Here is a 23,594-nt window from a genome sequence, read left to right as displayed (position 1 = left end):
ATACTTATTACAATAATCATTATTATTTACAGGAAAATGACCTGGTATTGTGTATGATTAATACTTATTACAATAATCATTATTATTTATAGGAAAATGACCTGGTATTGTGTATGATTAATACTTATTACGGTAATCATTAATATTTACAGGAAAATGACCTGGTATTGTGTATGATTAATACTTATTACGGTAATCATTAATATTTACAGGAAAATGACCTGGTACTGTTTATGATTAATACTTATTACAATAATCATTATTATTTACAGGAAATTGACCTGGTATTGTGTATGATTAATACTTATTACAATAATCATTATTATTTACAGGAAAATGACCTGGTACTGCTTATGATTAATACTTATTACAATAATCATTATTATTTACAGGAAAATGACCTGATACTGTTTATGATTAATATTTTTACAATAATCATTATTATTTACAGGAAAATGACCTGCTACTGTTTATGATTAATACTTATTACGATAATCATTATTATTTACGGGAAAATGACCTGGTACTGTTTATGATTAATACTTATTACAATAATCATTGTTATTTACAGGAAAATGACCTGATACTGTTTTATTATTACAATAATCATTATTATTTACAGGAAAATGACCTGGTATTGTTGATGATTAATACTTATTACGATAATCATTAATATTTACAGGAAAATGACCTGGTATTGTGTATGATTAATACGTATTACGATAATCATTATTATTTACAGGAAAATGACCTAATATTGTTTTAAATTCTGATCATGTAAAATAGCGACTCACTGGGCGGTAAGTTTCTCAGATCGAAAGGGCTCAAAAATCAACAAATTTGTGTGTAAAAGTTCAGCTTTTTATCTTATATTTTCCAGTCATTTACGTTTGAAATACGTGTAAGAATAACAATGAACAGTTAAACGTCACCTAACATACCTAAATCAACATAGTTAAACAAGCTGACATGATAACAAAACTATATTTTTATTCGAAAGAATGTACTTAATATACATGACATCTACGAATATTCGATTAGTAGTCCCGAATATTTGGATATTGATTTATGATGTTTGTTTCAGTTTTAGTTTCTAAGGCACTTTTTTTTTAATATCGGAGATCAGCAATACAAATGTTCGTTGTAAAATGGTTTTGTTAAATATCAAATTGAAGGATTCAGTCTAATTATGCATAAAAAAGAAGAAGCATTTTTTTCCACACATGGACACCGATACAACCTGTCACTGGGTCAAATACTATCTGACGTCATTTATACCTGATTAAAGATATAGGGCTCATGGCGGGTGTGACCGGTCAACAGGGGATGCTTACTCCTCTTAGACACCCGATGCACCTCTGGCATATACAGGAGTTCCTGTTCACTCAACTCTTAATTTTGTATTCTTAAAAGGAGCTATGAGATTGATCACTTCGTTATCATCCCCATTTCACTTGGCACCAACTCCATGGGGAACATATGAAGTTTGATGATCATAACCTTTCCTTCATGGCTACCCAAGAGAGTATGACAATATTGACCTTTGACCGCAGAAATACATCCCGCATGATGGTTGAATATGTGTAATAGTGTTATCATCCTAGCTTTATTGACACTGTTCTTATCTTGTGTACACTCACATCACTTTGACCTTGAACTAACGTTTTCACAAATTATTATATAGTATTCTTTCATGTATCCTTGAAAATATGTCTAAAACTTTTATAGATCATAGCTTTATAGATACCGTTTTAAACTATTCTACAAAGCACTGATCAGTCAATCTAATTAAAATTAGATCCTTTGATCCGCTCATCTACTATCGCTACACAAGGATCTAACAACTCTCCATAAGAGGTCATCTCAGATTGAACTTTGTTGAGAAAATAGCACCCAATCAAATTCTAATCTCTTGACCAATCAGAATATCGCATCTAAACTACTGTTCGGGAGTGTGAAAAAATGGCGGCGCCTACAATCGACAACATTGTTGAAGAACTATTACCGGATTTTGGCGTGAACGCTCTGAAACCGGAACAGAAGGAAATAATTAGCAATATTACAAAGAAGAAAGATTGCATTGCTGTCTTGCCAACTGGGTTTGGAAAGTCGTTGCCATTCCAGGTTTACGCTGCAGCTCAGAAACGAACTAGTCGTGAGGCTGGACATGTACTCGTATGTTCGCCATTGATAGGCCTGATGAAGGACCAGACCAAAAAGCTGTCTCGTATCAGTTACTTAAGCGTTGGCTACAAAGGTAATACTCATGATACGACTAAATGTATAGTTTCAGCTTCGAAAGCTTCTTCCATGTCGCAGTACCGTTTCGATCAACTTCTTTTATTAGAAATGAAAACCCGCACAGACAACAAATATTACATAAACTATATATCCTGCGTGGTGTGGACGGCGAGGCTGGTATGGCCGCAGCCATTTTACTTGTTTATATATACGTTCGGAAGACGTCGTTTCCGAGAATATACAATCGCACCGACGATTCTCAAGCCGATCGCTGATTGGTCAATGCAAAAGTTCAATCTGAGATGACCTCTTATGGAGAGTTGTTAGATCCTTGTGTAGCGATAGTAGATGAGCGGATCAAAGAATCTAATTTTAATTAGATTGACTGATCAGTGGACCGACGTGCACACAAAATGGGTATGCGCATATCAGTGATGTTTGATTATGCGAGTCAGGCTTAATCAACGCATGCTTTGTTCCTTTATGATTACTAATGTATGTTTGGCCATAATCTCTCTCTCTCTCACTCTCTCTCTCTCTCTCTCTCTCTCTCTCTCTCTCTCTCTCTCTCTCTCTCCGTTTTGAAATTTACTAATGTTTATGCATTATAAGTTTTATTCTAAATACAGCAATGTATACTTTCTGTTGTCAAAATAAAAGCGATACGGGATTCATTACCTGTGCAGCTATAACCATCTCCTTTAAATCCAGGTCTGCATGAGCACGTAAAGCTTCCGTCAGTGTCCGTACAACTCGCATTTTCGTGACAGTCATGTGTCCCTCTTTCACATTCATTGATATCTGTATAGAATTTAGATTTAAAAATAAAAGATTAGTGGATATATTTAAATATCTAATTACTGCCTCAAGAATTTGTAAATGCAATGGATATTACATCATATTCTTTGGGTATTCATCCATAGAAGTAAATTTTATTTCGCGAACAGTAAATAGATATTGATTACAAGGATTCGCTTAGCAACATACCGACAAAGTGTCAACTGCAGAGGAAGCCATCTTGGTTTTTAGCCTATCGGATCATATACTTTATTTATCAAATTGGAAACATACTTGTATATCCTAGTGAAGTTTGTAACGAATTTTGATAACAGAAGTTACGCGGGTATGTTAAGGCAGGTCATGTTCCATTTATGCACGTAAACTGCATATTTTTTTTTAAATCTGCCCTACACAGAGAGAGGGAGCTACTAACCCTTAAAAACTATTTTGATTGTTTACATGAGAGCATTTTGTATCATATCAACATGAGAAAAATACGCTTCCGTATGACGTCATTACATGACTGTTATAAATAGATTACGGATGTACCTTAATAAAAAATGGAAAAGTAGCACACTACCCCAGGATTTAAATATTGGTGACTGGGATAAACTTCTACCAAATTATTGTGAAGAATGGTGTAGATGGAAGTAGTATCTTTATGCCTTAAGATATCTGCGCAATCCAATGATGTATACGCCTTTGTCGTTAAGCTGTGCAACCTCTTGCAAAATTCATGTTTACTCTTATGTCTCCCAAAAAGCATTTTCTGCTTTTGTTTACTTTCAAACAGTTGACCAGTTAGGTCAGGTCAATGTTGGATTTGTCATTGGGAAGTCAAGGATGGATAACACCTAAACAAGGAAATACCATTCCACGCATCACGCTATGTGTCGCTCTTCTGGCAACAGAACTAGCTCAGACTGGTACGGAGATGACATCAATTATTTGCAAAAGAAGAAACCACTTTCTCCAAGAAGAAAATCATTGCTCCTCATCCCTTTATCCATATATGTATATAATAAAGGAATTTTGCGCATTGGCGGACTTCTAAACAAAGCCAATTTCTCTGTAGATGAAATAAATCCTGTCATTCTTCCAGGAAAAGCCCACATCACTAGACTTCTCGTTACTCATCTGCATCTGCATGAGAAGATGTATCACCAGGGTAGGATGATCAAGGAAGGTTCAGTAAGATCCAAGGGCAATTTGGAGAGTCGGTTGTAAGCGCCTTGTAAATTCTGCACAGCTGTGCAGTGTGTAGGAAATTCAGAGGGAAATTAGAATTTCAACAGATGGCCTATTTGTCATCTGGCCGATTTACATTTGGACCTCCATTTAGTTTGGAAGGGGTTATATATTTGGGCCTTGTCCGGTTGTGGCTAGACAGACAAGAGGTGGCCTTTCCTAAAGCAAGAGATGGACTGTGATTTTTACATGTATGAGAACAAGAGCAATATACATGTATATTGAGGTTAATGAGGAGATGAGTATTTCATCTTTTATAAATGTATTGCATGTTGTTTCTCAATTCGTGGCCATGTAAAGGAAATTCGTTCAGATAGGGGAACTAACTTTCTTGGAACCCTTGACGACATAAGGGCTGAATCCGTCCACACAGAAAAAGGTCCTATTCACATCTATCTGCTTGAGAATAAGATAATGTGGATACCCCCTACATGCATCACACAGGAGTGGATCCTGGGAAAGGATGATTGGTGTTTCACGTAAAAATACTGAACTCAATGTTGCTCAATGCAAACATGAAGCAATTCACGCATGAAGTTTGTGCCATTGTAAATTCAAGACCCATTAATCCAATAGCATCTGATCCAGAAAATCCACGCGATGATACTCAATTAGAAGAAATTTCCAGATGTTCACCCTGTTAACTCACCCGACAAAAAGGAAATATACAGGAAACAGTGGAAACATGTACAGTGTCTGTCAGATATATTTTGGAAACATTGGAGGAATGATTACCTACAACAACTCCAGGTACAACGTAATTGGCAGACTGCTTTTTTGCGTTACAGAGAAACTCAACTTGGGCTGTGGCCACTTGGGCTAATCTTGTATGTTTATTAAAAGTGACAGTGATCAAAGTTCGTGTTATCAAGGGTAACAGACCGACAGCATATATCCGATCTATTACAGAATTTGTTATCTTGATTGACTAAGAAAAATATTTAAACACATGGCTTAAAAATTTGTATGTAGTAATATCTTTCAGAAATTAGACAGAGAGTGTAATGTCTTCAAATCATCTATGTATAAGTTAGCTTTTTTGTTTGTTTGTCTGAAGAGTTACTTCGCTTTATTGTTGCAAGCGCCATTTACTGTATTTACAAATGTGTAACTGTTACATTGGAGACTTTGTAGCCCTACAGTGTAAGTAACCTTATCATAAACTGTAGGATCGTTAGCTACATGTGTTATGATGCATACTTTGTACCAATATCTACGCATGGTGAACATGACATGAATTTTGTCCCAGCACGTGGTTTGCCTTTAAAGCATTTTCTGAGATTACAATATAGTCATGATTATTTGTTATACTTGTATATGTGGATCTGTAAGGATAATTTGGTTTCGTGCTGAGTCATAATGATTATCGTATTCTTGTCTTTATTATAAACTGATTGCTATCGAAAGAAAAAAGTATGGAAAGCCGGTTAAGCCATAGCTGAAGCATAATAAAGTTTGTTTTTCTTTGAACATTTTGTATGTATTGTCAATTATTTTTTTGTCATATGTTTTCATTTTGTACTTTACAGCCTTTTACTACATCCATACTGAATAAAGACATGAAGCATTCTCAAGATTGAGTTTCAGTACACGTATACCGGTCAGTGTCCTACGTCATCAAGTTAACTATTCTGCCACGTCATCACTATGTGTGTTGTTTCCTTAAATAAATTTTGTATTTTATTCATACCTTTGGTTGTGTTTATTTTTGGTAGCAATGAAAAAATCAAAAGAATACACTTTTATAATGCTTGTGTGGAAATTCCCGGCCTATAGTGCTAATTTTAGAACAGGAAAGACGCATTCTAGAGAAAGGTAGTCCAGCGTGCTTAGAGTGCAAATGAACTCCGGACGATTTTTTTGACTACGAAAACAAACGATTTTTTTCATCCAATCAGCATCGTTGTTAAGTCTTCAGTTTAACACTCATTAAATGATACATTGATGAAAATAATTTACATTACTTAAGACTTAATTCAACAGATTCCCATTTACCATAACACGTGACATTATCAGAATCCAAGTAGAATCCGTTGGAGCAAAAGCAGTATTCTGAGCCGTCCGTACGTACGGCGCAGAACTGGGTGCAATTTGAGTTTAGGCTGGTGCACTCCTCTTTCGCTACAATTACACAACAAGGAATATCGGTTAACCCACATCACCAGTGAAAGCTACCCCCTTAGGTATAAATTTTAGAAAATATATATTGCGTTAAAAACTTCAAGATAATACCGTTCTGCACTTTAAAAGCCGTCTTCATACTCTCACCATTTATCTGATATATCAATGTTTACTTTCTTTCCTTATACAACATACCAAAACAGCTAGATTTAGTTGTCGTATTCAAAAGGAATCCTTCCCTGCACGAACATACGTAACCTCCAAGAGTGTTCGAACACAACTGGTCACAAGGTGGTGGTCTTGTTAAACATTCGTCAATGTCCTCACATTTTGATTGTTGGGTAAGCTTAAATCCAAGTTTACAAGAACACATGAATCCTCCCTCTGTATTGTTGCATATTTGGTCACATGGTTTGTTGACACATTCATCTATATCTGAAGAAGAAATTGCTTACACTGTGTAGCTATGCTTTTATTATCGACATTTTCCGCGAATACCTTATATTAAATATTTGTACCGCAAGTGATATTCAGGTGTGAACGACTGTTTACACGAAACTCCAAACACACAAGTAACCGATGATTGTTAATAAAACCATCATAATTGACCCTCGCGGTTATAATTTTGAAAGGAGTGCACATACCTGTGCAGTTCCCAGTTGATGTTTTACTATAACCCATGTCACAAATACACCGGTATGAACCGTGGGTGTTCTGACACACTTGATTGGTTTCTATACAAAGGCTATCATTGTCACATTCGTTAATATCCACATCACATTTGGAGCCTGTCCATCCAGTAGTACACCGACAGCCCAAAACCTTGTCACAGCGTTCTGCACCAACTCCACAATCACACAGTTCTTTACAATCAGCGCCATAATGATAATCATCACATTCTTAAAAAAGAAAATGATTTGACGAATTATATACTCAACTCCTTATTTTACATACAAACGTTGAGTTTCAAGAGGTCGGAAATTTACCCGAACATGTTCTTCCATCGTTTTGCAGGAAATGGCCGATCGGACAGGAACAACTGTATGAACCATTGGTATTTACGCACAAGTCATTGTATGTACAAAGGTTTGAAGTATTTTCACTGCACTCATTAATATCTGTCAAAGAAAGAAAAGAAGATTTTAAATACTCTTTTGCGGAATTCAAAGTATGACGTTAAATTTAGATAACATTTCTCTAGAAAGAAGCCGAACATTTCATCCTTGCGTCACAATTGCTACAAGATGATTTTTTGTATATATTAGAAGTATTAGAACTTTAAAACAATCTTTGCTGAAACTTTGATAAATGATATTTCATTCATTGTTTGGACTCATTGATGGTATGCTAAACTCTGCTGTGACTTACGAACCTCGGATAGTTTTTAAAATTATTTTTCTCATCGAAATTTGTCCGTTGTCTGTCGTCAACGTCGTAAACTTTTCACATTTTCATCTTCTCCAGAACAACCGGGTCAATTTCAACTAAACTTAGCACAACGCATCCTGTGGTGAAGGGCTTTCAAGTTTGACATGAAGGGCCATTCCCCCTTCAAAGGGGAAATAATCACAAAAATCCAAAATTAGGGTAGGGCCATTTAAAAATTTTCTTCTCAAGAACCACTTGGCCAGATGAGTTGAAATTTACATGAAAGCTTTTTGACATAGTGCACATTCAAGTTTGTTCAAATCATGGCCCCGAATGTAGGTTGGGGCCACAATAAGATATCAAAGTTTTACATCGAAATATATAGGGTTATGTTTAAAAATCTTCTCAAGAATCAATGAGGGAGCCAGAAGATCTGAGATTTACATAACAGCCTCCTGGCTAAGTGCAGATTCAAATGAGTTCACAACATGGCCCCGGGAGTAGGTTGGGGCCACAATAGGGGATCAAAGTTTTATATAGAAATATATTGGGAAAATATTTAAAAACCTTCTCATGAACCACTGGACCAGAAGAGCTATGCTTTCCAAGAAAGCTTCCTGACATAGTGCAGATTCAAGTTTGTTCAAATCATCCCCCCCCCCCCCCCCCCCCCCGGTGTAGGTTGGGGCCACAAAGCCCACATTAGGGGATCAAAGATTTACATGGGAATAAATAGAATTAACCTTTAAAAATATTCTGAAGAACCAATGAGCCAGAAGAGCTGATAGTTACATGAAAACTTCCTGACATAGTGCAGTATCAAATGTGATCAAATCATAACCGCCTCCGGGGGTGGGTTGGGGCCACAATATGAGATCAAATTTATACAAAGAAATATAATGGGGAATTTCTTAAAAATATTATTCTCAAGAACCAATGAACCAGGAGAGTTGAGATTTACATGACAGCTTCCTGACATCGCGCAGATTCAAGTTTGTTCAAATCATGCCCCCGGCGGGGGCGGGGGGGGGGGGGGGAGGGGGTCGAGGCCACTATATATGGGATCAAATTTTACATAGAAATGTATAGCGACGATCTTTAAAAATCTTCTGTGCAAAAACCACAGGGACAGAAAGGCTAAGATTTACATGAAAGCTTCCTGACATAGTGCAGATTTAAATTTGTTCAAATCATGGCCCCTGGGATAGCTTGGGGCCACTATAGGGGATCAAATTTTTACAAAGAAATATATAGGGGAAATTTTTAAAAATATTATTATCAAGAACCAATGAGCCAGGAGAGATGAGATTTACATGACAGCTTTCTGATGTAGTAGATTCAAGTTTGTTAAAATTATGCCCCCCCCCTCCCGTGGGGGGGACCACAAGAGAGGGTCAAGTTTTTCATGCAAATATATATGGAAAATCTTTTTCTGAAGAACCACTGGGACAGGGATGTTACATGAAAGCGTCCTGGCATTGTGCAGATTCAGGATTGTTCAACTCATGGCCCCCAGGGGTAGGATGGGGCCACAATAGGGTATCGAAGTTTTACATACAAATATATAGGGAAAGTCTGCAGCTGAGTTAAGGCTTTCCCCATAAATATCAGTGCTGTACATAAATGCACTTTACCGCACTGGCACATTACATGACGTCACAATGAAAAATACGTCATGACAAAGGTCATGACTTAAATATCTATAGTCCTTTTGTGGTTGGAAATGTCAAAATGTTTTTTCGTTATTTACCATCGCTGCCAAATGATAAACCGAAATCGTGTAAACGTTTCTGTCAAATGGGTTAGATTAATTCTCTTTGATATTGAAATAGTTTCAATTTCTTCTTTATATAACATACATGCTAAAGTAATATCCATCTTATATTGTGATCTTGATATCGCCCCTAATCTACACGTATAGGGACTTTCACAATGGACTCGTTTGCATAAACAGGGTTTCCGTACATAAAAAAATTCATCATCGGCACGACACTTCGAGGCTTTTGAGTGAAAGATGTTTGATTTATGTGACATGTGAACTTCAGTGCAAAAGGAAAATTAGGGGAGCAAGTTGTAGCTTCAACAGAACACATGTTTTTCAGGCTAGATTCAACTTCCAATATGCAAAAAATCGCTGAAGCTTGCATATTCAATGCAAAATATTAGACATGTTACAAGTCACGATAAACTTCCTCCCAACACTTTTCAAATTAAGAAATAAATATGCTTTGAAGTTATATTAACTTCCACTTGCATTTTTGAAGAGACATTATTTGTCGAAATGCGCATCTGGTGCATCAAAATTTGTACCGTATAAGTTTTACATCTATACATGCTGGTGCACAAAACATGCTCTGAGCAGGTGCCCCTTTCTCGCTTTGATTTTCTCTCATTTGAGGTAATCTGCACCTCTCACACGTCATCACAGTTTCCGTGCGAGGGATTTAGACAGTGCGCAATCAAGAACCCTGTCTGTCTTTCCTAAAGATCTACTTTTCGTATGGGTCCATCCACCTTTCCTCTCAGCTACATACCTTTTGCTGGACCAAGCATGTTTTCACTTGAATTTCTTCAGCAACTTACCACGTGTCTTAGGTTCGTAATTGCACACATCTATATGCTAGGAATCATGGTGACACCTACATGTTGCATATCAACTTTATCATTAAGCACTCAGCTACATTTTACATGTACATTCTATCCTAACATTAATGCATACATTTTTACACACGTAACATCACTTCAAATATAGGATATTTCCATTTTTGAAGAACGTTGACCGGGTCTATAGTGCAATACTGTCCCCTGCTACCTAAAACAAGTCGATGTGTTCGATAGTAATCACAGGGTCTGGAAATAGTCGATGAGCCACCCAAAACTGCGCGCGAATTCCGAAGGTAACCTTGACTCAAACCTACTCATTTAATATTGTAAACCATTTCGTATTCAGTGGAAACTTTTAGAACAAGAGGTGATACTCCTTAACAATAACTAAGTTACTGTAACAAGAAAGAGTGAAAACCCATTGAAAAAATCGGAAATCGAACACAGGACCGTTGCATTACTAGTTACATGTAGGTGATCTGACCACCGCGCAAACCAGGTCGATATACAAAATGTAGTAATATTACTAGAATATAGGATTTGAACTTATTTCGGAAATGAAAACAACAGTTTTAAAGGGACTGGTTCACGTTTTTCGAAAGAACTATTTTTCATTTCTGATGTTAAATATATACCTCATTTAATGTTAACCACCAAACTTTGGACCGTCTGAATGCTAGGATAATAGCAATATATTTTAACTTTGATTCTGTGTTAAGTAAACAAAGACTTGAATCTATTTATGTAAACAAACAAACCAGTGAAATGTTTATTTCGTAATTTAAAGCATTTTCATTTGGTACAATCACAAATTTTAACTTTTAAATGACATTTTAACTAAAGTATACTTGAGATGTGATATCTATAATAAACTTGAATCAATATCCATTTATTTTGAAAACTTCGTAAACAATAACACACCTCAGTGTTTGTTTTCAAAACAAATAATAAACTCTTTATAGTGAGGTTCTGTCAAGATTAATAGCCTTAATTTTTTGTGAAACTTTCTAAACATATCAGACCGTAGATTTTCATCATTTAAAGTGAAAAACAAACTTTGGGGGGAAATCGTGAATCAGTCCCTTTAAGAGGAGTGGATGACGCGTTTAACCTTAATGCAACCTCCATTTCTAGAAGCATGTCTTTATATTTCGACTTTCTATCTAATATTTGGACATATATGTTATTCCCAAAAATTACAATGCTAGAATTTAAAAAAAAACCAGCATCTTTCTGAAGAGTCTTATTTGTTTTACGAAAATGCTATCTTTTTGGCAAACTGATTCTGACTACGGATTTACCTAATCATGACATTTGGCACACGGTAGGTGTGACTGGTCAACAATGAAGGGTGTTTACATATAAATGTGTAGTTCATATCACATTATTTACATTTTGATTGCATAAGTATACGTCTTTGGGAAGTAAGGTTGTATTAAGTATGTTATATGGGGTGTACACTTCCCCTTTTTCTGACAAAGAACATATCCTTTAAGTAGCATTTGAAATGGGGAAAATATACAATGTAAATACCAGACTATTTACTGATATGAACCTTTAAAGTTATATTAGCTCTAATTCTGAAAATTTTATTTTGTTGTAAAAATGTGTCATTGCGATATTTTGTATGTACCTGGTAACTTTAACCACAGTCATTGATAAAATAAAGATTTCGGATTTATTGAATATATACAGTTGTATAGCATTTTACAGAAATCATTTTTGTTTGGGAAGACAATAATGTAATTTTGCTTCATTCAGAGCATTTTACTAAGTTTTATAACAAAAGTTTATAAACCTTATTTTCTTTTTTCATTGAATATTTATACTAAATAATAATTTTGGAACAAAAAGTTTCGACACCAAAATGACAGCTAGTAAAGCCTAAGTTTAGAAGAAAAATCTATTAAAATTGTTAAAATCTTGAATAGAACGATTCCACGCTTTAAGAAAACCGGCTTGGCAAAGTAAACTTTTTGTACTTTAACCCATCTACCACCATTTTTGTGAAATCAGTGGTATAAGCTAGGTTAACACTTTTTATTTTTCAAAGTTGGATACATACTTTACAGGTCTTTGTATCTTAATAATGTGCAAGAAGTTTTAACACTTGACTTTACGGAATCTGCTGAGAACAGAATTGTTTCCACAATACGGAAAAGAATGAATGAAATCATAGAAGTTATTTTTAGTTGGGGCTAAGTATATCGATTGATCGGATAAACGGGCATTACGCTGTTCTATCATGAAAATATTTTTAGTCGAGGTTTTATATCAATCAATCAAGCAAACCGGGCAAACCTCGTATAGCCTGCTGTTGACCTTTGTTTTGCGAATCAGTTAAAATCTTAAGACTTACTGCATTATTCCCGACAGCGCTAGAATAAACAATTTAATTAACTTAGTTCTTCATCTTCACATTTGATCCTCTAAATTTTACCAACCTTTGCGTTGTAATTTTCGCGCACTTTTAAAGAAACAAATTCTTTGTAACATACCTTTCTTTTGTTTCTTTTCCCGAGAAGTTACTTTAGTTGACACGCGCAAATAAAATATTTAGTTCCCCCAATCTTTCCTGCCCATACAAATGTAACTCGGTGCTTGCACCAATGTTTCTTGTTTTATATATCTGCATGAGAGACACGATGTTTTATGAAATACGCTTGATCTTTTTATGTGATTTGTGTAAATTTTTGGGAGGATTATTTCCCAATCTTTGATCCTTCTGAGGCTACACTGGCAGTCTTCTGTTGCTTTGTAAGCGTCTCAAGGTTAACGGAAAGTTTGCAAATAATCTAGCTTAATAATTGAATTTCTCTTGAAAAACCTCGATTATTTTTTTTAGTTCGTATATGAAAGTGAGATTAATTTACGAGTCAAGCGTAAAAAGTAATGTCTACTGAAATCATGATGCTGATTTTCTGACAAAGTTTATCTTATATCTTGGGAATACACACTAAGTATTATAACTTTTAAAATCGGGGAATTCCTGATTGAGCGAGTCATTCTCGTTCAGTGATACCCCTTTTTCCCTATTACGGTAGTTTGAGGTTTTCAGTGTATGAAGGCGAGTAATTCTCATTTACACTACAGGTATTTATATGTATTGTTATGCTCAAAGGTAAAACGTTGAATTGAATTAATATTTGTTGCAAAATAATTACATTTTGTAAATTCAAATTACCTTATTTTTTATATTACAACACCGAGTTAAATACAGTATACGTAACTCCTGTAGCAAAATGGGGCAGGTGAATCCTGTTATTCCACATACATGGGAGGTGAATTTCTGCCAAATACAACCATTCGGCGACGTTGCAATATCCTGATATATTTTTAGAAATGGTGTGTCCAGGGGTCTGTGTTTGCCCAACTATTTATTTTGTATTGCTTATTGGAGTTATTAGATTGATCACTGCTCGTTATCGTCACTTTTCATGTGCTTATTAGACATGAAATACACATCCCTGTTAATTATTCACTGTGTATAAAGTTGAAAGAATGGTAGAGAAAAGTTTATAAACGCTTAATCATTTTTAAAAAATGAAATTCCTACCATCATGCTCCTTTGTCCTCATAATAGATTAGATACGGATCCGAAGTAGAATATGTTAATTATATATATGCAACTGCATTATTATTCCTTGCGTGAATATATTAGAGAAATGAGGTTCCTACCAACACAGGATTCCTTGTCCAAACTATTGAGTTGGTAACCTGCGCCACAAAAGCAATGTCCATTGCTTTTATTCTCCGAATCCTGTCTGCATCCAAATGAACAATTCAGATGTGGAAAATGCGAACAAATGTCTATCACTGGAAAGTACATTACTCCTCCATTAATCTTTGTAAATGCAAACTCTGGAGACAATTATGAAACTTAATTAAAGCTCATCTGATGGTGTTTCAGAATCGCATAATCTCTCACCTACTGCACATGTTTTCCTGTCGTCTTCAAGAGTGTATCCGAACTCACACTCGCAATTAAATCCTCCCTCCACGTTAACACACTTTTGAGAACAGTCTGCCACACCAGAGATGCACTCATCTATATCTATTTAGAAGGTATAAAGCAAATGTTAAAACCACGATTGGTTTTGCAAGAATATACTATTACCCATTAAAACAAAATGAATGTTACTAACCTTTAATTGATAACAATTCTACTGAATAGTAATGTTTCTATATATCGTGCCGGTCTATACAATTGTAAGGAGATTTTTTTTTTTATCTACATCGTGTCTACATTTTCAGAGCATCTCTATGTCATAATCAATAAATACGTCCATCACTGTATGTAAATATGTTAACCTGCACGGTATGTTGTTTTTTTTTTTTATTCCTCCCATAAGGTACAATGTACCTCAAGATTTTCAAATTATGTAGGTTTTGGTAAAAACAAAAATAGACCCAACCCATTTTGGTATAATTGCTATAAACAGTCTTTTATTTTTTGGTTAGACTGCAACAATATGTATAGTTAGATTTACGATAACAAATCTACACTGGAGGTTGGGGGGGGGGGGAGTAAAAAATTATACATTTTTCTGCTAGATTCAAATTTAAAATAACTTAAACAAGAGATGTTTGAAAATACATATGCCCCCATGGTGCAAAATTGAACAGGGTTATACAAATGCTTCATTTAATTAATAGTAGTATCACCAATTCAAAATATTGAGCAGACAATATCTTTCTATGTCAGGAGTGGATTGACCATGTGACCTAAAATCAACAGAAGTCATCTACTCCTTATGCTGTACCAGTGTACCAAGTTTGGCGTCACTAAAGCAAATAATTCTTAAAATATGGAAGACAATATATTACTATGTCCAGTTTAACCCTTGACCTTTGACCATGTGACATTAAAATCAATAGGGGTCATTTTCTCCTGAAGATGTACCAGTGTACTAAGTTTGATGTCTGTCAAGCAAAGGGTTCTCAACATATTGAGCGGACAGTGTCCTCCTTTGTCCAGAGTAGATTGCCTATTGACCTTTTGACCTGAAAAATAATAGGGGTCCTCTTCTACTCATAACCAACCCACATATGGAATATCATTACGATCAAATAAATGGTTCTCAAGATATTTGAGCGGACATGTGGTCTACCGACCGACCGACAGGTGCAAAGCAATATGCCCCTCTTTGAAGGTGGGGGGAGGGGGGCATAAAAATCGTTGCTCGATAATATTTTGGGTTACTGTCATGGTGTATTCTTTTATAGTTAGTCTCGACTGTATTCTTTAACTTCACTTCCTTATATTGCCACATTCAATTTTATTCTGTAGTTTGTCGTCGGAATGGTATTTTTTTTTTGGTCAATTATTTATTGACTTTTGTATCGTGTGTTATTTGCACGTTTTTATGTTGCGCAGTGAGAACTATATTTCAATTGTAATACTAGCCCATTTCTATGGTGTGTAGTTGACGTTGTATACTACTCAAAATTTGATAAGGATCATAGATATTTTTATGTTTAGAAAATTAATAACTGCATAACTGACAATATTGTGTCCAAGTGAAATCAAAAACGTCTTCAACAAACTTGCACGTATATTTCATGCCATGGGAAATGCGTTTAATTTCTCATCACAGTTTATGCCTTTGCTACCATTGCACGATTTTCACTCAGGCATCGGTGTCTGATTCTTTCTAAAATTTCAAACTCACTTGAGTGTTTACACTACGTTTATCAACACAATGCCCTCTCAACGTGTAAGGCATCGCCTGACGACAGAACAACTGGGCATATGTATTGGAATGCTTGACGCTGGCTATTCACAACGTGACGTTGCAAATGCACTAAACGTCAGCCAGAGCGTTGTAAACAGGGCCTGGAACCGACAGCAAACTTTTGGTACAGCAGCACACCGACATGGGGGTGGTTGTCAGAGGTCGACAACCCAACGCCAAGACCATTTTGTGGCTCTTCAGGCACGACGCCATCCCTTCTGGACAGCAAACTCGAGAAGGGCATGTGTTCGAGTCCCTCTGACTGTTCGACACCGGTGGGAGCGATTGGACTGAGCTGAAGATCATGTCACTTGGACACAGAACGATTGGGTTCAAGTTCTGTTCACCGATGAGTCCAGGTATTGTTTGGACTTTACAGATAGGAGGCACAGAGTGTGGTGACGACAACGTGAACTTTTCCATGATGCCAACATCAGTGAACATGACCGTTATGGTGGTGGTTCCATTATGGTCTGGGGTGGAATCAGGAGGGATGGAAGAACAGATCTTCATGTCCTGGAGAGAGGAACAATGACGGGGATGCGGTACCGGATGATATCCTCGATGTTTACGTCAGACCCTACGCTGGTGCTGTTGGCCCTGAGTTCATCCTAGTGGATGATAACGCCCGTCCTCATCGCGCCAGGGTGGTGAAGCAGTACCTTCAGCAGGAGACAATTGTCCGTATGGACTGGCCAGCGCGCTCGCCGGACTTGAACCCGATTGATCATGTATGGAACATGCTGCAGGTTACCCTATCACGCCGTAGAGCACAACCCACGACCTTGGCAGAGCTCGGAAACGCCCTCGTGGAAGAGTGGAACAACCTTCCCATTGGAAACATCCGGGTGCTTATTGACAGCATGGCTCGACGTTGTCAAGCCGTCATTGATGCAAGGGGAGGCCATACCCGGTATTGACACTTCATCGACTAAGTGTAATGATGGACTATCCCCAAAAACTGTGTAATTCTTTCTCTGGTTTGCTGTTAACTTTTTGTAATGAAATGCCTTTTGGTGTTGTTATCAGATTTCAAGCATTCCGTATTGATAAAAGTTCATGGCGTTCATGAATTTTCATTCATAACCTGAGTAAACACGTTTCTGAGTCAAATTTATGTATTTTGTTATGTTAGTGGTAAATTACACACATATAACCTAGTGATCCTTATCAAATTTTGAGTAGTATATTTCATAAGAGCAAAATGTGACATAATGCTGCCCGTTGGTATCTGTTGATGAAAGGTGTTTCCGCCGCTGCTCGAGACTCCTGCGATCGGTGTATAAAGCGTATAAAACGCATAATAACCGCAAGATTACTGTATATGTACCGGGCAATTAACGGACAAGTACCGGGTTAAACGTGGGACGCATGAGAAACTGATATAACGTTCTTTCAACGTTAGATGAACAGACTTGTAACGGCCACGTGTCTGACACTACCGACGTAGTCGGAAGTGGATATATCTCAGATGTATCATCCTCGCGGATATATCTCCATGATTCCTCCAAAGGGAAGGTTAGACTGGTCCGCTGTCATTAATTACAAGTGCGAGCGCCCTATCTAATCAACGACAGGTAACCACTAGCCATGATAACGCGTCATAGGAAATAACAGTGACGACAAAATCTATATTTAGACCCGCACATTATCGTCACACACTTGCAATGGAATGCCGTCGAGGAAATGCTGCAGATAGTATATCTAGTTTTATTTCAAAAGTAAAAAGGATTCAATAGATATAAACATAGAAAAGGAAACGGGTACAAAGTGTTGCCCTACAAAAATGTCTGGAAGGCGACTGTTTGGAGGTGAGCTTTTAAATTTTTTAAGTTCTTTTAAATTTTCTCGGATTTTCGCTTATTCAACTTTTCTCATCTCCTTTGAAAAATTTCCGTAAACTACACAATTTCTGGTAGTACTTAATTTACGTGGAGTACATGTTTCCATTCCTTATCATTTCTTATTTCTAAAGCATGTAATGGGTATACTCTCTGCACGATAAAGTGTGCAGCCAATTCAAATAAATCATTGAATTCCAGAACTATTTGTTTATTCTTATCAGGATTACACGATAAATGGAACAAAATCTGACCTTTTATATCCTAAGCAGCCCCATAAATCAAGCTATGATAGGCCTGACATGGATTGGAATGCTGCCAACAGTCTGTCGTCCCAATTATAACTTATAGCTTCGTATAAAATATGTAAACACAGAATTTCCGATGACAAGACTTAAGACAGTAAAGTGCATTTTATTTTCTTTCACGATACGTATCGTCTATGGTGTCAAAATATTAATTTGTTCAAATATATATGACCTATTTTCTTTCGCCTTCTTCCTTTGATCCGCCTGTTCCTTTTTTTTTTTCGATTTATTTTTAGTGTGCGCGTTTGCTATTCCCGGGGCAGCAGTGAGTTTCCCCAATGTCATGGCGGTGGTAGTTACCTGTCCTTCGATTTCCTAGCGACAGTGTATGGAATCAGGGGCAGGCTATCCAGTCTAAAAGAAAGGTTTATAAATGTTCGGAAGGGTAAAAAGCAGGACACGATGAAAGGCTACAAGACCCTCATCTCCTCCCTTTGACAATGCTGGGTAAAAGCAGACTGTCCAAGATTCGTGGGTATAAATCCTGTCTGAAACTGGAGAGATTCCCGAAGGCATTACCGTCTGAATAATAAACAATTACTGGGTTAAACGAACATGGAACGCATGAGAAACTGATATAACTTTCTTTCAACGTTAGACGAACGGACTTGTACCGGTCCTGTGGACCTCCGTATGACAACCGTTATTCGCCAGTTTCATGCGTTTCTTGTCCGTAACATGTCCGGTATTGGTCCGGTCATGACTAATGTCCACCGGACATTAACGAATATGTACTGGAAAAAAAAAAACCGGACGAGTTCCGATTAAAACGAATAACAATGCATACACGTAGGTACCGTACACTAAGCGGACTCCATAGTCCGGTGGTATCCGATTCGAATTTTGAACATGCCCAAAACTTTGCTGGCCGAAAGAAAAACGCAAAGCAATGGAGACGAACGGATTGACAATTTTGTTATCCGTTGTATCCGGTAAAGTATGACTGCTGCTTTACATCCGGACCACCCACCCATGACCACAGTCAATATGAGTGACAATTTCTGAAAGGGCCATAAAAGTAATAAACAAACAATATACCGAACCTACCTTTATAATCGTATGTGGATTCCCAAGTGTCTCAAAATTGAACCAACCATAACAATCGTATGGTAATTTCAGGGCCTCTCTTGTGTCTACTTTAACAGTTGTATGGGTATTTCTGGATGCCTCTATATTGTGCCTACTTTCAAACTCCTTTCGGATATCTCTGGATATTTCTAAATCCTACCTACATTTGCAGTTGTAGAAATATTTCTGGCGATCTCTGTGGTGTACATACCTTTACAATCGTATGGCGATCTTTGTGTGTATCCCTCCTTGCACTGACATGTATAATTCCCTTGGTTATTCACACACGAGGAAGAAAGAGGACAGGAGTTTAACCCATCATTGATGCACTCATCGATATCTATAAAAGCGTCGAGTACATGATAGCAAAACCTGACATCTATGCACTATTTGAGTTCTTAATTTGTCATCGTCAAGGTTCAGTAAAGCATTCAAATAGAGTTCAATACAGTTAATTCAAAAAAAAAATATTTGATCTTTGTGCCGAGTTGTAAGCTAAACATTTTTTTTATCTGCCATGATTTGGGGTTTCTTTGGTCATTGTCATTGATGTTTCCTTGCCTACAGCACGCAGGGCTTTCCTCAACTCCTTTCTGTACAGTCATACTGTCTTGTCACAGTTGTTTTACTCTGTCCACAATGTAAGTATTCCATATTTTGTCATTATATACCTTGTATAATACTGCTCCTAAATTCCTGCTGTGAAACTATCTAGTATCTTCCGAAATGAGTGCATAGTATTACAATTAATATTATGGGAATTTCGGGTTGTTGGTTTTTTTTTAATTATTTTTCTCTGTTGCATATGTTTGCTAATTAGTTGCGAGGCCTGTCTATCTATATGCAATTAAGTTATACATGTACTTACTCTTAAGTATCATGTCAAATTTATTGCGAATGAATTACGTTTTCTTGCCCTCATAACTTTACTATTTCTGTCCATTGTACATCATATTGCCTATTTCTTGATCTATTAATTGTAGTTTTTTTCACAATATACATATTCAATATCTAACTAAATATGATAAAACGCGTTAGCTAGATGTTATGAAGACTAACAGAATCGTTTAGAACGAACGTGGGATTGGGATTGGGAAATTCCACGGATGGGACAAGATTCGTAAAATGTCTTATTACAAATCAGGTTTGCCAATCTCACACGAGTAAATAATGATAAATTATTTCTGTCACAGTTTAGTGTATTAGTTCAGGAATAATGAGAATATTTTAAATTATCAAAATCCTCATTTGAGCTTAAATGCAAACCTAAGTAGACAGTCAGAAAGAGCACATCTGAAAATGGTTTACACTTTAAGTGTACACTTAAGAAAACCACGGCTGTCCGCAAGAAAGGTATATCAAATAAAAATATGTAAAACTTATACGGTACCAATTTTGATGCACCAGATGCGCATTTCGACAAATAATGTCTCTTCAGTGATACTCAACCGAAATGTTTGAAATCCGAAATAACTATGAAGTTTTAGAGCTAAATATAGCTAAAAACAGCGTGCCTAAAAAGTGGAGCCAAATTCGTCCAAGGTTAAGAGCTATGCATGAGGGAGATAATCCTTAATTTTGAAATGAATTTCTAAATTTTATAAAAGCAATTAAATATACATCCGTATTTTCAAGCTAGTAACGAAGTACTTAGCTACTGGGCTGTAGAGACCCTCGGGGACTAACAGTCCACCAGCAGAGGCCTCGACCCAGGGGTCTAATACAAAGGATTATAAATCATAGAAAATACATCACGTTACAGTCATGCGTAGCAGTGTAAGACAGAAAAATATCGCTTGGGTAATGTCGGTCGCACACTGGTGAAAATGTGAGAAACCATTATCTTGTTAAAATGATGCTTTTCAGAACTTACCACTGCACGTTCCTTCGATCTTCTGAAAGCCTTCTCTACAGTTACAAGTGTACGATCCCTGTAGGTTTTGACATTTCTCGTCTGTGTCACAGATTGTTGGATATACTTCACACTCATTCACATCTTGGTCGCAGTGTACCCCCGTCCATTCTGACAGACATAAACACCCACGAACTGGGTCACACGTATCCCCACCTGGACCACACTCGCATATCTGTTTGCAGTTGTCCCCATAGTGCGGAGCGACACATGCTATTATGTATATCAGGATTAGTTTTATATTTCAAAGATAATCATTAACTAAAATAATTTAGCGCAGATGTATTTTGTAAATCGTTAAACCATTCATAGAGCATTAGTGATTCATCAACTTTAATGTCAATAAACAAATCATTTATCAAGTATTCTTTCATTGACTGGGCATATAATTGCCCAGAATTTAATACTTTTTCACAGAACATGAAGCGTTAAATATTATTCGTATTATTTCTTACCAGAACACGTTGTTAGGTCTTCGTTCAAGGTGTACCCAGTAAAACACGTACAGTTGTATGAACCAATCGTGTTGGTGCAATTCTGAGCACAAATCCCAAGTTGGCATTCGTCAACATCTTTATAGGAAAGGAATCATTTAGTTTTATTTTTCATGTTGTATTTGATCTCCAATTATCGAGTATGTATTGTGAATAGAAATGGACCGAACCTGTACAGTTTATTCCATTTGCAGACAGTTCGAATCCACTGTTGCAGATGCACACAAAGCTCCCAGAGGAATTTTCACACGCGTATTCACAGGTAACATTCACCCCACTGCATTCACCAGTGTCTGCAAATAAAGGCATTTTTAAAGCAAGGGACGTATTCAAAAAAGCAATGATATACAATGTACATGTATGTGTGATAGGAATACGTGTAAAAAAAAATTACAATACACCTTAGCATCCTTTTAGAAAGTAATGTAAAAGACATTGTGTAATGATTAACAAATGTTGAATAAAGGAAGTAAATGTTGAATAAAGGAAGTAAATGAGTTGTTAACTGATAACATTTCGTGAGTATCAGATGGTTACATTCATTCATCTCAATAAAATCCATTGTTGTAAAAACATTAGGAAATGGATTGGTCACTAATTAAATTCTGTGAAGTTCAAACGATATATTGCTAGTTAGATTCATTAATCATCTCTTCGAGATGACATTATATCTCTGATATAATGCTTTGCTTCCATCAAAATACAGGCAAACCCACAAAAGCCCAAGCTATCTCTATTTGCAATAAAACGGAAAATAAAATGTTTTTCCGATCTAGATGGAATTTAAATCCCATGTGATGATGAGTTACTATTACTGGGCTTTATGCCAAATGCGTTTCATATTATTCTTCGCATACTAATATTGACTACAAATTACTCCCTTTACCTAATAAAAATGTATAGCATATAGTCACCGGTCAGCATGAGATGTTTACTGATGTGCGCAGGGATTCCTGTTAAAAATTTTATTCTTTGTAGGAATTATGGTATTGATCACTGTTCGTTATTTTCACTTCCAAATTTACACAACACAAAACTTGAATCTGAATGTATATCTTATGCCTGCCCATTAAGTATTCGTGAAATCCTTCTAAACTGATTATTCGCCCATACAAAATAGACATTTTAATGATGCACAACTAATGCGAGCAAGTTTTACAAATATCAGTAATCATATTATATTTATTTACCAGAAAGTCTGAAGACTCGTAAATGGCTGAAATATTGCCAATACGCGTGTTATACAAGACAACCAATCATAATTCCGTAATATATACCTTTTAGTCTGCTCATGTTTCTTGTTTATTGCATATTACCCCAATGCATGTGACATTTTTGTCAAAAGAATTATTTACTGCAGCGGCGGCCGAGGGGTTAGAACGTTCGCCCCCGCATGCGATAGGCCGGGGTTCGAATCCCGGCCGCGACAGACCTAAGTCGTTAAAATAGGTAGTGACAGTTCCACCGCCAAACGCTCCGCATCAGATGTGAATGTCATGGGTCCTCGGAGATGACCTTAAAAACGGATGTCCCATGTCACAGTAAGTGTGGCACGCTAAAGAACCCTCACTGCTCAATGGCCGTAAGCGCCGAACATAGGCCTAAATTTGAAGCCCTTCACCGGTCTTTGTGACGCCTTCATATGAGTGAAAAATTCTCGAGCGAGACGTTAAGCAAGATACAATCAATCAATCAATATAATTATGGTTCCAAAGCTTCACAGCTGATGTTTCTACTGTTTTATAATCCGACTGTGTAAAAACTTACTTACCAACCTCATTAAGAATATACTTTTTTCGCTAAACATATACTTATATTTGCATTAAATCAAGGTGAAACGTATTCTGAGCACCAACACATCTATCTAGACGGGT

At 36.6% G+C, this 23,594-nt stretch overlaps 1 protein-coding gene across 1 annotated transcript in view; it reads right to left on the bottom strand.

The window, feature by feature from the left end:
* LOC125645878 (fibrillin-1-like) overlaps nucleotides 1-23,594 on the bottom strand; it is a 52,462-nt gene that overhangs the window by 13,826 nt on the left and 15,042 nt on the right. Inside the window, exons 10-20 of the mRNA XM_048871820.2 lie at nucleotides 21,891-22,013; nucleotides 21,682-21,798; nucleotides 21,188-21,439; nucleotides 19,526-19,654; nucleotides 14,291-14,416; nucleotides 14,041-14,178; nucleotides 7,377-7,508; nucleotides 7,035-7,289; nucleotides 6,586-6,825; nucleotides 6,265-6,390; nucleotides 2,920-3,042 (exon numbers count right to left, since the gene is read on the bottom strand). Of these exons, the coding sequence (XP_048727777.1) occupies nucleotides 2,920-3,042; nucleotides 6,265-6,390; nucleotides 6,586-6,825; nucleotides 7,035-7,289; nucleotides 7,377-7,508; nucleotides 14,041-14,178; nucleotides 14,291-14,416; nucleotides 19,526-19,654; nucleotides 21,188-21,439; nucleotides 21,682-21,798; nucleotides 21,891-22,013 (1,761 nt within the window). The remainder of the gene's footprint in view (nucleotides 1-2,919; nucleotides 3,043-6,264; nucleotides 6,391-6,585; nucleotides 6,826-7,034; nucleotides 7,290-7,376; nucleotides 7,509-14,040; nucleotides 14,179-14,290; nucleotides 14,417-19,525; nucleotides 19,655-21,187; nucleotides 21,440-21,681; nucleotides 21,799-21,890; nucleotides 22,014-23,594) is intronic.

This window comes from Ostrea edulis, chromosome 6 (genome assembly GCF_947568905.1).
Source record: "Ostrea edulis chromosome 6, xbOstEdul1.1, whole genome shotgun sequence".
NCBI lineage: Eukaryota > Metazoa > Mollusca > Bivalvia > Ostreida > Ostreidae > Ostrea > Ostrea edulis.
This window is presented reverse-complemented; position numbering and strand designations above follow the sequence as displayed.